This window comes from Rana temporaria, chromosome 12, assembly GCF_905171775.1.
Source record: "Rana temporaria chromosome 12, aRanTem1.1, whole genome shotgun sequence".
Lineage (NCBI taxonomy): Eukaryota > Metazoa > Chordata > Amphibia > Anura > Ranidae > Rana > Rana temporaria.
Window position 1 is genome coordinate 146,541,979 of NC_053500.1, and position 17,629 is coordinate 146,559,607.

At 49.8% G+C, this 17,629-nt stretch overlaps 1 protein-coding gene across 1 annotated transcript in view; it reads left to right on the forward strand.

Annotated features, from left to right (window-relative positions):
* Positions 1-17,629, forward strand: part of OGFOD3 (2-oxoglutarate and iron dependent oxygenase domain containing 3) — a 70,487-nt gene that overhangs the window by 30,752 nt on the left and 22,106 nt on the right. Inside the window, exons 4-7 of the mRNA XM_040331144.1 lie at positions 264-306; positions 5,087-5,151; positions 10,365-10,421; positions 15,248-15,401. Coding sequence (XP_040187078.1) covers positions 264-306; positions 5,087-5,151; positions 10,365-10,421; positions 15,248-15,401 — 319 coding nt within the window. The remainder of the gene's footprint in view (positions 1-263; positions 307-5,086; positions 5,152-10,364; positions 10,422-15,247; positions 15,402-17,629) is intronic.

Here is a 17,629-nt window from a genome sequence, read left to right on the forward strand (position 1 = left end):
CTTCTTCTGATCCTCCAGTCCTTCTTCTGACCCTCCAGCCCTTCTTCTGATCCTCCAGCCCTTCTTCTGATCCTCCAGTCCTTCTTCTGACCCTCCAGTCCTTCTTCTGACCCTCCAGCCCTTTTTCTGATCCTCCAGCCCTTCTTCTGACCCTCCAGCCCTTCTGCACAAACCCGCCTGGCACGTGAGCTGCGGTATCCCCCCTCTGTCTGTTTCCCATTTCACCCTCTGAGATCTGATTCCTGTCTCTGTTATTCCTGCAGGGTGGCTGAAGCCGGCTTCTCTCTCGGAGGCTCTGATGGAGGGGTGAGTATCGGGAGAATCCCACCATTATTTGGCCTTTTCTGAGCCCCTCTAGTGGGGAAAAGACGTTAATCTGTCCTTAGATGTGAGCGGGACGGATCTGTCCCAGGAGTTATTCTTTTCCTAATCCAGTTCTCTGCCTCTAGTTGGAGGCCTTAGGCCTCATTCACACCACGGGCCGTTCGGGTCCGCCTGTCAGTTTTGACGGCGAACCTGAACGGCCGCTCCATGCATCCCTATGGAGCGTCGGATGTCAGCGGAGACATGTCCGCTGACATCCGACCCTATCCGATCCGCTAAAATATGGGGGCACGTCCCCATCCGTCCGTCCATGCGGATCGGATCGGGTAACATCTGATTAAAACGGACATGCTGTCCGTTTTCATCAGATCGCTCCATAGTAGACAGCGGTGCCCGACAAGCCCCTCCCCGCTCGGTGAGCAGAGAGGAGGAGCTTGTCATCCGTCGGCTCAGCGGAGATCTGCGGACTGATTTTTTTTTTTAGGAGCCATGTTGGGGGGACTTTGGTGAGATGTGGGGGGTCTAAACAGACCTCTGATGTTCCACCTTTGAGACCGAGAAAAGAGATTGAGGACACAACCCTCAGTCTCCATCTCTGCAGCCTTAGCAGCATAGAATAAATAGCTCTGTACAGAGTTTCATGTTTGTTTACACACTGAAGCATAGCAAATACAGTTTACTATGTCTCAGTTATGAATGAACAGAGTCAGTGATCGGTACAGATCACTGACTATTCATTAAAGAGGAATGGCAGTCCGCTCACATACATTTGTAATAAAAACATCTTTGCCATTCTGAAGCTTCCCTTCAACTACATTGCATATTATTTTATATAGACTGTGATTCTGTACTTGCCAAATATGCTGCAGAAATCTCCCTCCACTGAGTCTGGCTGCAGCCATTTTAACTGTGGGCAGCTGAAGCTGCTGCCTGTTCACTTCCTGGATTTACACAGACACACACCTTGAGCTCTGCAGCTCTCGTTGGCCCTCTTATGACTCACCCCCCCTCCCTTCCTGGCAATCTCTCAGGAGGGAGAGAGCTGTGCATGATGTCATAAGCCTAGGCTAATGACCAGACAAGAAACAGGAAGTGGGCTGTATAAGGAAACAGGAAGTGGGCTGTATAAGGAAACAGGAAGTGGGCTGTATAAGGAAACAGGAAGTGAGCTGTATAAGGAAACAGGAAGTGAGCTGTATAAGGAAACAGGAAGTGGGCTGTATAAGGAAACAGGAAGTGAGCTGTATAAATAAACAGGAAGTGTGCTGTATAAGGGATTTACTGGCAGAAAAAAAATGTTTTACTATCCAAAGTTAAAGTGGAGTTCCACCCTCAAATGTGTTTTTTACCAAAAATCCTAAACAAAAAAAAAATAGGAAAAAAAAAATAGCGGTTGCTATGCGGAAGTCCGTAATCTTCCTCTTCATCATCCGCGGCAGATCTTCTTCCTCTGTCCTACTCGCGGAGTCTTTTGGTAAATGGGACACGCTGCCTTCTGAGAACTGTGTATCCCAAAAAGCAGCCGGCCCATTCACAAAGCGCTGCGCGGCTCGCGCATGTGCAGTAGGAAACCGCTTCACTGCCTGTTTTTACCTTACCAAGGATGGCGGCACTGGGAGCTACCATGATCAAGGGATCGGGGGGGCTGACATTGCGGGCGATTAGGACAAGTAAGTTTCCTTATTAAAAGTCAGAAACGACAGTGTTTGTAGCTGCTGACTTTAAAAAAAAAATAGGGTGGAATCCCTCTTTAAGTACCGCTTTAAGAGACCTCACTTCAGATCTGGCATGATGATGTCATAGACTCCGCCCTCGACATGTTTCGTCACTTGTCACATGACTTCCTCAGGGAGAAACCTTCATTGGATAGTTGAAGAGCCGTTCTTTCCATCCTTCTGAGAGATTTCTTTTAAAAACAAATTTTTACTTAAACAATTGTTTTCATGAATCCCAAATAATTCCTGTATCTCTATCACCCAATCATATTGGTGGTCATTTGTCCGCATGTCAGCGTCTCGGTTCAGTGTTGGCTTGTTGCATTCTCTAATCTCCCCCCATCCCCCTCCAGTCGAGGTTTAGGAGAACCGCTGGCTCGCTACCGTGCGGAAAAGGGTTTAAGCAGCTGTGAAATCTCGTACTTTAATTTTCCAGTTCCGTCCTCTGATTAGTGAATGGAAATGTTGTCGTGCCGCCGAGCCCAGGCAACATTTTTTGGACTGTTTTTCCATTTTCTGTTTTTTTGCCGTCAAACACGCCGCGTCTCCCTGCCAGTCCTCTCCGCTGGCGTTTTCCATTCGCCGCGGGTTGGGATCGCAATTGCTGTTTTGTTTCAATTAGTGGCCTGGGCTGCAAAATATTATTCAGCTTAATTGGAAATGACAACGCCGGAGGGGGCCGCCGAAAATATTCCAAATGACTTTCCCATCGGATGAAGGATTGCGAAGGCGCGTTCAACGAGCGGGGATAGAGGAGCTGGCATTGGAAACGGCAGATATGTGGTTTAAATTAAACCTGTTAGGAGTACAAATGTGAAGGTCACATAACGGGAACAATCCCTGCAAAAACCCGCGCTTACTTAAAGGAACACTCCACTTCTGCAAAAAAAAAATGCAACATTGATTGTTACACAAGCCAATTTATTCTTTCATTTAATTTCATGAATGATTACACAATATGGTCAAATGTTTTTGGACAGGTGTCATTACACCTACGGTATCTATATATGGCCCCGCCTCCAAATGTGTGAGTTTAGGGGTTTCCCGTGAAGGGTATTGTTGAAACGACGTCATACAAAGACATTAGGCCCCTGCACGCCGGGGGTTTCAGTTGCAGTACCTCCCTCCCTGCACGCTGGGGCTTTCAGTTGCAGTACCTCCCTCCCTGCACGCTGGGGCTTTCAGTTGCAGTACCTCCCTCCCTGCACGCTGGGGCTTTCAGTTGCAGCACCTCCCTCCCTGCATGCTGGGGCTTTCAGTTGCAGCACCTCCCTCCCTGCATGCTGGGGCTTTCAGTTGCAGTACCTCCCTCCCTGCACGCTGGGGCTTTCAGTTGCAGTACCTCCCTCCCTGCATGCTGGGGCTTTCAGTTGCAGCACCTCCCTCCCTGCACGCTGGGGCTTTCAGTTGCAGTACCTCCCTCCCTGCACGCTGGGGCTTTCAGTTGCAGTACCTCCCTCCCTGCATGCTGGGGCTTTCAGTTGCAGCACCTCCCTCCCTGCACGCTGGGGCTTTCAGTTGCATTACCTCCCTCCCTGCACGCTGGGGCTTTCAGATCCAGCACCTCCCTCCCTGCACGCTGGGGCTTTCAGTTGCATTACCTCCCTCCCTGCACGCTGGGGCTTTCAGATGCAGCACCTCCCTCCCTGCACGCTGGGGCTTTCAGTTGTAGTACCTCCCTCCCTGCACGCTGGGGCTTTCAGTTGCAGTACCTCGCTCCCTGCACGCTGGGGCTTTCAGTTGCAGTACCTCCCTCCCTGCATGCTGGGGCTTTCAGTTGCAGCACCTCCCTCCCTGCACGCTGGGGCTTTCAGTTGCAGCACCTTCCTCCCTGCACGCTGGGGCCTTCAGTTGCAGCACCTCCCTCCCTGCACGCTGGGGCTTTCAGTTGCAGCACCTCCCTCCCTGCATGCTGGGGCTTTCAGTTGCAGCACCTCCCTCCCTGCACGCTGGGGCTTTCAGTTGCAGTACCTCCCTCCCTGCATGCTGGGGCTTTCAGTTGCAGCACCTCCCTCCCTGCACGCTGGGGCTTTCAGTTGCAGTACCTTCCTCCCTGCACGCTGGGGCCTTCAGTTGCAGCACCTCCCTCCCTGCACGCTGGGGCTTTCAGTTGCAGCACCTCCCTCCCTGCATGCTGGGGCTTTCAGTTGCAGTACCTCCCTCCCTGCACGCTGGGGCTTTCAGTTGCAGTACCTCGCTCCCTGCACGCTGGGGCTTTCAGTTGCAGTACCTCCCTCCCTGCATGCTGGGGCTTTCAGTTGCAGCACCTCCCTCCCTGCACGCTGGGGCTTTCAGTTGCAGTACCTTCCTCCCTGCACGCTGGGGCCTTCAGTTGCAGCACCTCCCTCCCTGCACGCTGGGGCTTTCAGTTGCAGCACCTCCCTCCCTGCATGCTGGGGCTTTCAGTTGCAGTACCTCCCTCCCTGCACGCCGGGGCTTTCAGTTGCAGTACCTCCCTCCCTGCACGCTGGGGCTTTCAGTTGCAATACCTTCCTCCCTGCACGCTGGGGCTTTCAGTTGCAGCACCTCCCTCCCTGCACGCTGGGGCTTTCAGTTGCAGTACCTCCCAGCCCGTTATTGCACCACGGAGGGACTGGTGCCGCATACAGGACTGCTGCAGGCAGCCTGTCAAAGTCAATGGCAGGCTGTGGATGGACGGGGCTGGAGGCTGTGACTGCAGGCGTTTAGGGTCCTGTGCGAGGTTCAGGAACACAGAAGACCTGCATTCTGGAAACTCACCCCTGAATGGTCAGGGCTCTAAATGCTGTGATCACTTGGCACAGAGTCCAGCCCTGTCCGGCGTAGCACTGCAAATAGGACCTTTGCGGCGTATTAAAGAAAAAAAATGCATAGCTGTTCATCCGCTGAAAATGCATATAAAGTTGTTCTGTGCAAATGGGGAAAAATCAAATATACGCAGTCTATAGTTTCTGCAGATCGAATGTGTGAATACAGAAAATACCACATTCTGGCCACTAGATGGAGCTGAGGAGCCGACTTATTTCCTATGATAGTCTCCTAACATTTTCCTCTCTGTCATTTTCCAGGCATCAATCCTGGACCTGCATTCCGGCGCTCTGTCATGGGGGAGGAATTTCATAAATATGTATCGGTAAAGACAACTCCTAATCCCTTCGTATCGTCTTCCTGAATCATTCTACTTTTCACTTTCAACTTTCATTAAATTTTATTTTTTATTTTTTTCCCTATTTACTTTCCATTCACTTTTCTGTTCTCTTTAAAAAATGTCCTTTTTGTCACCTTCAAGTTTTTTCAATCTCTGTTCCTTCTTTTGTCTCTACTTTCTCTTTTCACTTTTCTCTCCTTTTACTTTTTGCTTTCTTCTTCACTTTTCTCTCCTTTTACTTTTTGCTTTCTTCTTCACTTTTCTCTCCGCGCTCTTTGCTCTCTCCTTTTACTTTTTGCTTTCACCTTCACTTTTCTCTCCGCGCTCTTTGCTCTCTCCTTTTACTTTTTCCTTAGGCCTCATACACACTGGGTGTGCACAACACCGTTTCAGAGGTGTTTAATGTTTTGTTTTTAATACTTCTGAATGCCCCTACATGTAATACAAGGGCCCAGATTCACAGACAGCAGGGCGCACATTACGCCGCCGTAGAGCGAACACTGTACGGCACGCCAACGCAGCTCGGAGAGGCAAGCATTGCATTCAGCAAGCCAGTGCTCCCAACGCTGTGCCAGCGTGGCGTGGGTTTTGAAGGCGCACGTCGGCGTAGGTGGAAGTGGGCGTGAACCCATGCAAATGATGGGCCGAGCGCCAGACAGGTACGTATCACGAACTGGGCATGCGCTGTGACGTGGACGCACCCCTATACGCCTGCTCACAACCACGCCGGCAAAACTGCCTAAGCTACGCCGGATCACTGCGTACACCATGAACATAATGTACGCCCAGCCAGACTCGCGTCCAATGCACAATACGCCGGCTTGTGTTCCCTGGTGCAGACCTGAGCATGTCTGTTGCCGGGTTGCACCTCCTATATGGGGAATAACTTTACGCCGGACGCACAACTTGCTCGCATCTTGCGTAGCACGCGCCCAGCACACGCAGGTTCGTGAATCGCCGTGTTTCCCTCATTTGCATGTTTGAATGGCTAATCAATGGGAGCGGCACCATGCACCCAGCCTAAATGTACGCCCACCCTACGCCGGCGTAAGCAAGCTACGTCGGTGGGGTGTAGCCTTTGTAGCATTTGGGTAGAAAAATCACTAAACTCGTTACTGTTCCATTTCACTTTTCTCTCCTTTCATTTTGTCTTTCTTTCTTTCTTTCCTCTCTCCCCTTTTCTCTCTCTCTCTTTCTTTATCCCATTCTCTTCCTCTCTCTCTCTCTCTCTCTCTCTCTCTCTTTATCCCTTTCTCTTTCTCTCTCTCTCTCTTTATCCCTTTCTCTTTCTCTCTCTCTCTTTAACACTTTATCTATCTTTCTCTCTCTCTCTCTCTGTGTCTCTCTCTTTATCCCTTCTCTTTCTCTCTCCCTCTCTTTATCCCTTTCTCCTTCTCTCTCTCTCTCTCTCTTTCTTTTGCTTGCTTTTGTGCTTTCTCTCTCTCTCTCTCTCTCTCTCTCTCTCTCTCTCTCTCTCTCTCTCTCTCTCTCTTTCTTTCTCTCCCTCTTTTTTTTTCTTTATGTCTTTCTTTCCTTCTTTCTCTCTCTCTCTCTTTCTCTTTCTCTTTCTTTTGCTTATTTTATCTCTCTCTCTCCCCCTCTCTTTTTCTTTCTTTCCCCCTTTTGCTTTCTTTCTGCATCTCTCTCTTTCTTTTGTTTTCTTTCTCTCTCTCTCTCTCTCTCTCTCTCTCTCTCTCTCTCTCCCTATCTCTCTCTTTATTTTGCTTTCTTTCCTTCTTTCTCTTTTTTTTTTCTCTCGCTCCCTCCCTCCCTCTCTTTCTTTCTTTCTTTCTTTCTTTCTTTCTTTCTTTCTTTCTTTCTTTCTTTCTTTCTTTCTTTCTTTCTTTCTTTCTTTCTTTCTCTTTCTTTCTCCCTGTCTCTTTCTTTCTGTCTCTCGCTCTTTCTCTCTTTCTTTTTCTTACTTCATATCCCCTCTCTCTCTCTCTCTCTCTCTCTCTCTCTCTTTTGCTTTCTCTCTCTCTCTTTATTTCTTTATTTTGCACTCTCACCCTTTTTCTTTCCTTCTTTCTTTTACTTTTTGCCTCTCTCTCTTTATTTTGCTTTCTTTATCTCTCCCTCTCCCCCTCTCTCTCTCTCCCTCTCCCTCTTTCTCTTTCTCTCTCTCTCTCTCTCTCTCTCTCTCTTTTGGCCTCTCTTTCTCAACCCCTTTCTCTTTCTTTCGGCCTCTCGTTCTCTTTTTTCCTCTTTCTTTCCCTATTGCTCTCCTTTTAATTTTCCCGTCTCCCTTTCTATGTTGGGTGACTCCCTCTCTGACATGTGTGCTGCAATCTTTTATTAGAAATGTTGGTAGCCTGATCTTACATGCACGGTGGTCTTCTGTCTTGAGCACGGGTGTCAAACACAGGGCCCGTTGGCCGAATCCGGCCCTCCAGGCCATTTCATGTGGCCCTCGCACCTCTCCTGCAGCTGCAGGAGCGCTCCAGCCCCCCTCGGGTCCTCCTCCAGACCCTGTACTTTCTGCTTTCAAGCAATGCATCCAGCTTCTTCCGAGCATAAAGAAAAGGGGGGTGCACTGTGATGTAACGGAGAGTGGGGGCACAACTTCTGATGGTGGGGTGGGGGGGGGCTCTTGACATCTAATGTAAGGGGAGGGGATGCTCTGGACATCTAATCTTACAGATACAACCGGCCCTTTTGAGGACAGTCATAATGCTGATGCGGCCCGCAATGAAATTTAGTTTGACCCCCCCTGAGCTAGAGTCTCTTGGTATCTTTTCTTTTTTCTTTTAGATCTCTTGCCCCCCTTTGTTTCTAGTCCTGTTGTTTTATTATGGATGATTAGGCAGAACTCCTCTACCTCCGCTCCTCGGCACACTTCCCCGGTGTTAGAGCAATAACTTTGTGTTACATTGTGTTAGTGATGCACCCGAGTGATTTATCACCAATTATGCCGTATAATACGTTGTATGAATACATTGTGCTTGGGTAGAGAAGATGAATAGTTCTGAAAGGACAATAAAAGGTTCAGAAGGCCTAGAAGATCAGTCATTTTCTCATTAGTGATTCCAGATAACAACACATCGGCCCGGCCCGCTCTTCTCCCTGCCAGCGGTAAACCCTGGCCGGGGATCAGAATATTAACCACTTAAGACCCGGACCATTACGCAGGTAAAGGACCTGGCCAGTTTTTGCGATTCGGCACTGCGTCGCTTTAACTGACAATTGCGCGGTCGTGCGACGTGGCTCCCAAACAAAATTAGCGTCCTTTTTTCCCCACAAATAGAGATTTCTTTTGGTGGTATTTGATCACCTCTGCGGTTTTTATTTTTGGCGCTATAAACAAAAATAGAGCGACAATTTTTAAAAAAAAATCAATATTTTTTACTTTTTGCTATAATAAATATCCCCCCAAAAAGATATAAAAAAAACATATTTTTTCCTCAGTTTAGGCCGATACGTATTCTTCTACATATTTTTGGTAAAAAAAATCGCAATAAGCGTTTATCGATTGGTTTGCGCAAGATTTATAGCGTTTACAGAATAGGGGATAGTTTTATTCCATTTTTATTAATATTTTTTTTCTACTACTAATGGCGGCGATCAGCGATTTTTTTTTTTCTGTGACTGCGACATTATGGCGGACACTTTGGACACTTTTGACACATTTTTGGGACCATTGTCATTTTCACAGCAAAAAATGCTACAAAAATGCACAGATTACTGTGAAAATGCCAATTGCAGTTTGGGAGGTAACCACAAGGGGGCGCTGAAGGGGTTAAGTGTGACCTCATATGTGTTTCTAACTGTAGGGGGCGGGGCTGGACGTGTGACGTCATTGATCGCCTTTCCTTATATCAGGGAACAGACGATCAATGACAGCGCCACAGTGAAGAACGGGGAAGCTGTGTTTACAATCACCTCTCCCCGTTCTTCAGCTCCGGGGACCGATCGCGGGACTCCGGCGGCGATCGGGTCCGCGTGTCCCGCGGCCGTGGTCACGGAGCTTCGAACCGGGTCGCAGGCGTGTGCCCGCGACCCACTTAAAGAGGACGTACAGGTACGTGCTTGTGCCCAGCCGTGCCATTCTGCCGACGTATATGTGCAGGAGGCGGTCCTTAAATGGTTAAGGACCCCCTCACGCCGATATACATCGGCAGAATGGCACAGCTGGGCACAATCACGTACCTGTGCGTGTCTCTTTAAGCCCAGCAGTGGGGTCGCGACCCGGTCCTAAGCTCCTGGACCTGCGGACCCGATTGCCGCCGGTGTCCCGCGATCGGCACCGGAGCTGAAGAACAGGGAGAGGTGATTGTAAACACACCTTCCCCGTTCTTCACAGTGGCGCTGTCATTGATTGTGTGTTCCCTGATATAGGGAAAGACGATCAATGATGTCACACGTCCAGCCCCGCCCCCCTACAGTTAGAAACCCACATGAGGGCACACATAACCCCATCAGCGCCCCCTAGTGGTTAACTCCTAAACTGCAATTGTCATTTTCACAGTAATCAGTGCATTTTTATAGCACTTTTCGCTGTGAAAATGACAATGGTCCCAAAAATGTGTCAAAATTGTCCGATGTGTCCGCCATAATGTCGCAGTCACAGAAAAAAAATCGCTGATCGCCGCCATTAGTAGTAAAAAAAAAATATTAATAAAAATGCAATAAAACTATCCCCTATATTATAGACGCTATAAATTTTGCACAAACCAATCGATGAACGCTTATTGCGATTTTTTTTTACCAAAAATATGTAGAAGAATACGTATCGGGCCTAAACTGAGGAAAAAAAATGTTTTTTATATATCTTTTTTGGGGGAAAAGTAAAAAAAATTGATTTTTTTTCAAAATTGTCGCTCTATTTTTGTTTACAGCGCAAAAAATAAAAACCGCAGAGGTGATCAAATACCACCAAAAGAAAGCTCTATTTGTGGGGAAAAAAGGACGCCGCTGTCAGTCAAATCCAATGAGCAGGGATGGGGCTGAGCCGGGCTGTGTGTGTCAGTAGATGCACACAGCCTGGCTTGGGATCGAGCCTGCAGATGTGACCCCCATAAGGAGCGGCTTCCTAATGGTGATGCTCTGAGAGGAGGAGGAGGAGTCTGGAAACGCTGGCAATGGGACCCCAGAAGAGGAGCATTGGGGGGGGGGCACTTTGTGCAAAAATGCTTTAAATATCTTACATCTTAATTATCTATCTGTTTATATTAAAAAAGCTGCATGTGTTCCTTTCACAGCTACTATGGAGAGAAACTGAAAGAGACAATAACTGAGGAAGATTTCCAGCTATACCGGTAATGTCTTCATCTGTGTCTTCTGTGCTCCACTTTATATGTATCTAAACCCAACAACAGAAATGTAATGTAATGCAGCTTATTATTTCTTGGATTAGGGGGCAGTCATGTTGGAACAGGGAGGGGCCGTCCCCAAACTCCTCCCACAAAGTTGGGAGCAGGAAATTGTCCAAAATGTCTACATGGTATGGTGACACCTTAAGAGTTCCCTTCACTGGAACTAAGGGGCCAATCCCAACCCCTGAAAAACAACCCCCCCACACCATAATCCCCCCTCCCTCCACACCATAATTCCCCCCACACCAAAATCCCCCCTCCACTCCCACACCATAATCCCCCCCTCCACCAAACAACCCCCCCACACCATAACCACCCCCCCCCCTGACACACCATATCGGATCAGGATCAGGACCTGGAGGAGGACCGGAGGAAGACACAGGGGACATGGGGAGCACAGAGGGGAACCTGGAGCAGGACACAGAGACTTGGGGAGCACAGAGGACTCTGAGGAGGACATGGGTCGGGACCTGGAGGAGGACATAGAAGGGGACCCAGAGGACAACACGGATCGGAACCCGGAGGAGGACCGGAGGAAGACACATGGGACATGGGGAGCACAGAGGGGGAAGGACACAGAGAGCCGGGGAGCACAGAGGGGGACCCCAGAGGACGACACTGATCAGGACCCAGAGGAAGACACAGGTGACATGGGGAGCACAGAGGGGGACCCTGGAGGAGGACAAGGATCAGGACCTGGAGGAGGACACAGAGGGGGACCCAGAGGACGACATGGATCGGGATCTGGAGGAGGACCGGAGGAAGACACAGGGGGACCCTGGAGGAGGACAAGGATCGGGACCTGGAGGAGGACACGGGGAGCACAGAGGGGAACCCAGAGCAGGACACAGGGACCCGGAAAGCACAGAGGGGGACCTGGAGAAGGACACGGATCAGGACCTGGAGGAGGACCGAAGGAAGACACATGGGACACGGGGAGCACAGAGGGGAAGGACATGGAGAGCGGGGGAGCGCAGAGGGGGACCCAGGTGCACGACATGGATCAGGACCTGGAGGAAGACACAGGGGACACGGGGGGGGGGGGGGGGGGGGGGACTGAGGGCGCCAGGGAGCACAGAGGGGTACCCCAGAGGACGACATGGATCGGGACCCGGAGGAAGACCAGAGGAAGACACAGGGAGCACAGAGGGGAACCCGGAGCAGGACACAGGGACCCGGGGAGCACAGAGGGGGACTTGGAGAAGGACACGGATCAGGACCTGGAGGAGGACCGGAGGAAGACACATGGGACACGGGGAGCACAAAGGGGAAGGACATGGAGAGCCGGGGAGCGCAGAGGGGGACCCCGGAGCACGACACGGATGAGGACCTGGAGGAAGACACAGGGGACATGGGGAGCACAGGGGGGGACTCGGAGCAGGACACAGAGAGCCCGGGGAGCACAGAGGGGTACCCCAGAGGACGACACGGATCGGGACCTGGAGGAAGACGCAGGGAGCACAGGGGGGGACGACTCAGAGGAGGACACAGAGATCCGGGGGAGCACAGAGGACTCTGAGGAGGACACAGGGGTCAGTTGGTACAGGGGTGGGGGCAGTTACAAACACCGGTCTCCCTGACAACCACGGGAAAGGAGAGGAGGAGAAGCGGCTGTCAGAAAATCTATAAAGGGAGATCGGTGCTTGTAACCGATCATCATTGAGGCTGCCCAGGTATCGGATTTGGCATCGGAGCATTTACACGAGTACAGGGACTATTTTTGGTGCATTGCAGCCCATTCTTTTTGAAGGATCCGCTTCATGCAGGGCACCATAATGCTCCTAAACACGCAAAATCTCAGGCGTTGCAGCACATGGCGTTGCGTCACGAACGAGCTTCCACATCGGGTGCACGGCTACAGTTCAGCGCTGTTGTTAACTTTGACATTTTTAAACCTTTGAAGTTGTTGTGAGATCATTTGATGGACCTCCTGATATTATAAAGTGCGATGGATCATCCTGAGACGCCCCCAACGGGCTTCCTTACTATCCCCCCGGCAGCACAGCGACTATCGCTCTGTAATTACTCTGCAAGTCACTAAACCACTTACAGGCTCAGCTCCTAATTAAAGCTGATTAATCGACTGAGATTTTGTGCGATCGTCTGTACAGCAAGTGGAACACAACCCGCTGTAATTGGCCGGATCCGTCTGAATGAAGAGAAACTCGACGGCCGTGTCTGATACTCATTAAAGGAAGCTGCATCTTGAGATTATTGAGAGGGGGAGGGGCTGTTCCTCGGATTGGATGGTGTGCAAAACCGCAGTTGTGTTTTTGTAATGCGATGCGTGAGGAAGTGTAAAATCTCATTTATGGTTTAAAGCACTGGTCTCCAAACTACGGCCCAGGGGCCAGGTGAGGCCCTTTGCTTACCTTTATGTTGACCTTGGGACACTATTTCTCCCATTGGTCCCAATGATGGAACACTATTCCTCCCATGGACCCCAATGATGGGGCACCAGTCCTCCCACTGATACCAATGATGGGACACTATTCCTCTCACTGACACCAATGATGGGGCACTATTCCTCCCACTGACCCCAATGATGGGACACTATTCCTCCCCCTGACACCAATGATGGGACACTATTCCTCCCACTGACCCCAATGATGGGACACTATTCCTCCCACTGACACCAATGATGGGACACTATTCCTCCCACTGACACCAATGATGGGACACTATTCCTCCCCCTGACACCAATGATGGGACACTATTCCTCCCACTGACCCCAATGATGGGACACTATTCCTCCCACTGACACCAATGATGGGACACTATTCCTCCCACTGACACCAATGATGGGACACTATTCCTCCCCCTGACACCAATGATGGGACACTATTCCTCCCATGGACCCCAATGATGGGGCACCAGTCCTCCCACTGATACCAATGATGGGGCACCAGTCCTCCCACTGATACCAATGATGGGACACTATTCCTCTCACTGACACCAATGATGGGGCACTATTCCTCCCACTGACCCCAATGATGGGACACTATTCCTCCCACTGACACCAATGATGGGACACTATTCCTCCCCCTGACACCAATGATGGGACACTATTCCTCCCACTGACCCCAATGATGGGACACTATTCCTCCCACTGACACCAATGATGGGACACTATTCCTCCCACTGACACCAATGATGGGACACTATTCCTCCCCCTGACACCAATGATGGGACACTATTCCTCCCACTGACCCCAATGATGGGACACTATTCCTCACACTGATACCAATGATGGGACACTATTCCTCCCACTGACACCAATGATGGGACACTATTTCTTCCACTTATACCAATGATGGGACACTATTCCTCCCACTGACACCAATGATGGGACACTATTCCTCCCACTGACACCAATGATGGGACACTATTCCCCCCACTGACACCAATGATGGGACACTATTCCTCTCACTGATACCAATGATGGGACACTATTCCTCCCACTGACACCAATGATGGGACACTATTCCTCTCACTGATACCAATGATGGGGCACTATTCCTCCCACTGACCCCAATGATGGGACACTATTCCTCCCACTGACACCAATGATGGGACACTATTCCTCCCCCTGACACCAATGATGGGACACTATTCCTCCCACTGACCCCAATGATGGGACACTATTCCTCCCACTGACACCAATGATGGGACACTATTCCTCCCACTGACACCAATGATGGGACACTATTCCTCCCCCTGACACCAATGATGGGACACTATTCCTCCCACTGACCCCAATGATGGGACACTATTCCTCACACTGATACCAATGATGGGACACTATTCCTCCCACTGACACCAATGATGGGACACTATTTCTTCCACTTATACCAATGATGGGACACTATTCCTCCCACTGACACCAATGATGGGACACTATTCCTCCCACTGACACCAATGATGGGACACTATTCCCCCCACTGACACCAATGATGGGACACTATTCCTCTCACTGATACCAATGATGGGACACTATTCCTCCCACTGACACCAATGATGGGACACTATTTCTTCCACTTATACCAATGATGGGACACTTTCTCCCACTGACCCCAATGATGGGACACTATTCCCCCCACTGATACCAATGATGGGACACTATTCCTCCTACTAATGCCAATGATAAGGAGTTTTTACTCCCATTGAGGCCATGGCATTTTCTACTCACATTGGCCACAGTAAGGACAGTAAACTTGCCCTTGGTTTGGAAAGTGTGGAGACCTCTGGTTAAAAGCCTGAAATTACAACAAAACAAATACAAAATAAGCACAAGGGACATTTATTGCACGTGTCCCTTGTGCTTCAATCTTATAGTTCTGTAGTAATCTTCTTCCTCCGATGCCCCCCCCCCCCCCATCCACCTCTGCTGCCTTAGACTTCCAGTGCGGCAGGGGTTAATAGAACTGATAAGCTGCTATGAGCACCAATCAAAAGTGCCCCGCCCCTTTTGCCAGCTCCTCCAATCATACAATCCATACTACAGCCCGAATGAAGGGGGCAGATCTATCAATCATCCCCCTTTCCTCCATTCATAGAGTACGCTTCATCAATAAAAACAGTATCATGGCTTCTATGAATGGAGGAGGGGGGCAGAAAGGGCGGGCATGGTTTGATGCACCAATCGTGCCTTATATAATTTTTCTCTTGATATGGTCACCATGTTTTCTACTAGAATAAAGCTAATAACTCTGGTGTCTATAGGCCCTTGTAGATCAGAAATAACCTTTTTTTTTTTTTTATGGCCGCAGTGACGTGAGGCTGAGAATTCAGAAAGAAATTGCGAGGACGTTTGATCTCGATGCCCAGTCTCTGCACCTCACCAAACCCACCTTTTTCTCCAGGATGAATAGCTCAGAAGCTAAAACCGCACACGACGAGTACTGGCACCCCCATATTGATAAGGTAAGACACTCGCCTGCCTCGTTCAGTCCACTTGCACATTGCCATGTAAGACCCTATAAGCCTTTTTCAGCCATTCGGCAAAAGTATCAAGGGCGGAATGTGTTTTCAGACGCACTCAGCAAAACGCAACATTTTCTACTTATGAGAAGGTAAATACGTAAAATACTCCAGCTTGTGTTTCCTGGACATTACGCCGCCGTAACACAAACAATGTACGCTACGCCAACGCAGCGCAGAGAGGCAAGCATTGAATTCACCAAGCCAGTGCTCCCAACTCTGCGCTGGGTTACGAAGGCGTACACCGGCGTAGGTGGAAGTGGGCGTGAGCCATGCAAATGAGGCGTGACCCCATGCAAATGATGGGCCAAGCGCCAGACAGATACGTATCACGAACTGCAAATGCGCCGAGACGTGGACGCATCCCCCTGCGCATTCTCACAACCACGTCAGAACAACTGCCTAAACTACGCCGGATCACTGCGTACGGCGTGAACGTAACCTACGCCCAGCCAGACACGTCCAACGTAAAATACGCCGGCTTGTGTTCCCTGGTGCAGACCTTTGTATGTCTGCTGCTGGGTTACACCTCCTTTATGGGGAATAACTTTACGCCGGACGTAGAACTTACACGCACTGCGTCGGGCGCACGTATGTTCGTGAATCGCCGTATTTCACTCATTTGCATATTTGAATGGCTAATCAATGGGAGCGCCACCCTGCGTCCAGCCTAAATGTGCGCCAACCCTACGTCGGCGTAGGCAAGTTACGTCGGCGGGATGAAGCCTGTTTTTAGGCGCATCTTAGTTTGTGGGTCCGGCGCAGAGATACGACGGCGCACATTTGCACTTACGCCGGCGGATCTTGTTATACGTCGGCGTAAGTGCTTTGTGAATCCGGGCCAATGTTTCTTTTAATGGTTTTTATACAGGAGCACGGTTTTTTTTTTCGATAGTAAGGGGGGGAAAACGTAAGTTCCAGTCAATGGAGAAATGCTGTCTAATGGATCCTGATGGCTGTAGATGAAATATCTCTGTCCTTTAAGAAGGAGGGTGTAAATCCTGCCTGTCTAGCGGTTTCTGCCCTGTTACCGCAATCCTTGTTCCATCATCCTCCTGGCTGCCTCAGTTCTCCTGGGGCTGGGGGAGGAATTAATTGGAATTCCTCTACATGAGCCCTCATGAGATATAGAAGGTAATGGAGGGCAGAGGTGACTTCCTCTCCCTGCTCCATGTGCCATAGTCTCCTGCCTAGACTGCGCCAGGCTGGTAATCCCTATTGTCAGTGCGGCGTGTAGATTGACACCGAGGGATGAACGCGCAGGACCCGAAAGGTTAAACTGTTGACTGATGCTGGATAGGATTGTGTAGAGATGGTGGAGAGATGCAGATGATGCTTGACCTGTGATAATACATCTATTCCTAGTATTGTACTGTATTCAGGAAGAGAACGATAACATAAGAGTGCCAAACCACGAAGGAGGCCAAGGGGGCTTTAACGACTCGCCCTCCGGATGATTTAACCCCCCTCCATGACCAGACCATTCTTTGCGAAGCGGCATTGCATTACTTTAACTGACAATAGCGCGGTCGTGCAGCACTGTACACAAATGACATTTTAACAATTTTTTTTTCCACAAGCTTTCTTTTGGTGGTATTTGATCACCTCTGCGGTTTTTATTTTTTGCGCTATAAACAAAAAAAAATAGACCCAAATTTTATATATTTTGTACTTTCTGCTATAAAACCTATCCTGATCTCTGCATTCTGAGCGTAACACACTCCTGATCCCTGCATTCTGAGAGTAACGCACTCCTGATCCCTGCATTCTGAGCGTAACGCACTCCTGATCCCTGCATTCTGAGCGTAACACACTCCTGATCCCTGCATTCTGAGCGTAACACACTCCTGATCCCTGCACTCTGAGCGTAACGCACTCCTGATCCCTGCATTCTGAGCGTAACGCACTCCTGATCCCTGCATTCTGAGCGTAACGCACTCCTGATCCCTGCATTCTGAGCGTAACACACTCCTGATCCCTGCATTCTGAGTGTAATACACCCCTGATCTCTGCATTCTGAGCGCAACGCACTCCTGATCCCTGCATTCTGAGCGCAACGCACTCCTGATCCCTGCATTCTGAGTGTAACACACTCCTGATCTCTGCATTCTAAGCGTAACACACTCCTGATCCTTGCATTCTAAGCGTAACACACTCCTGATCCTTGCATT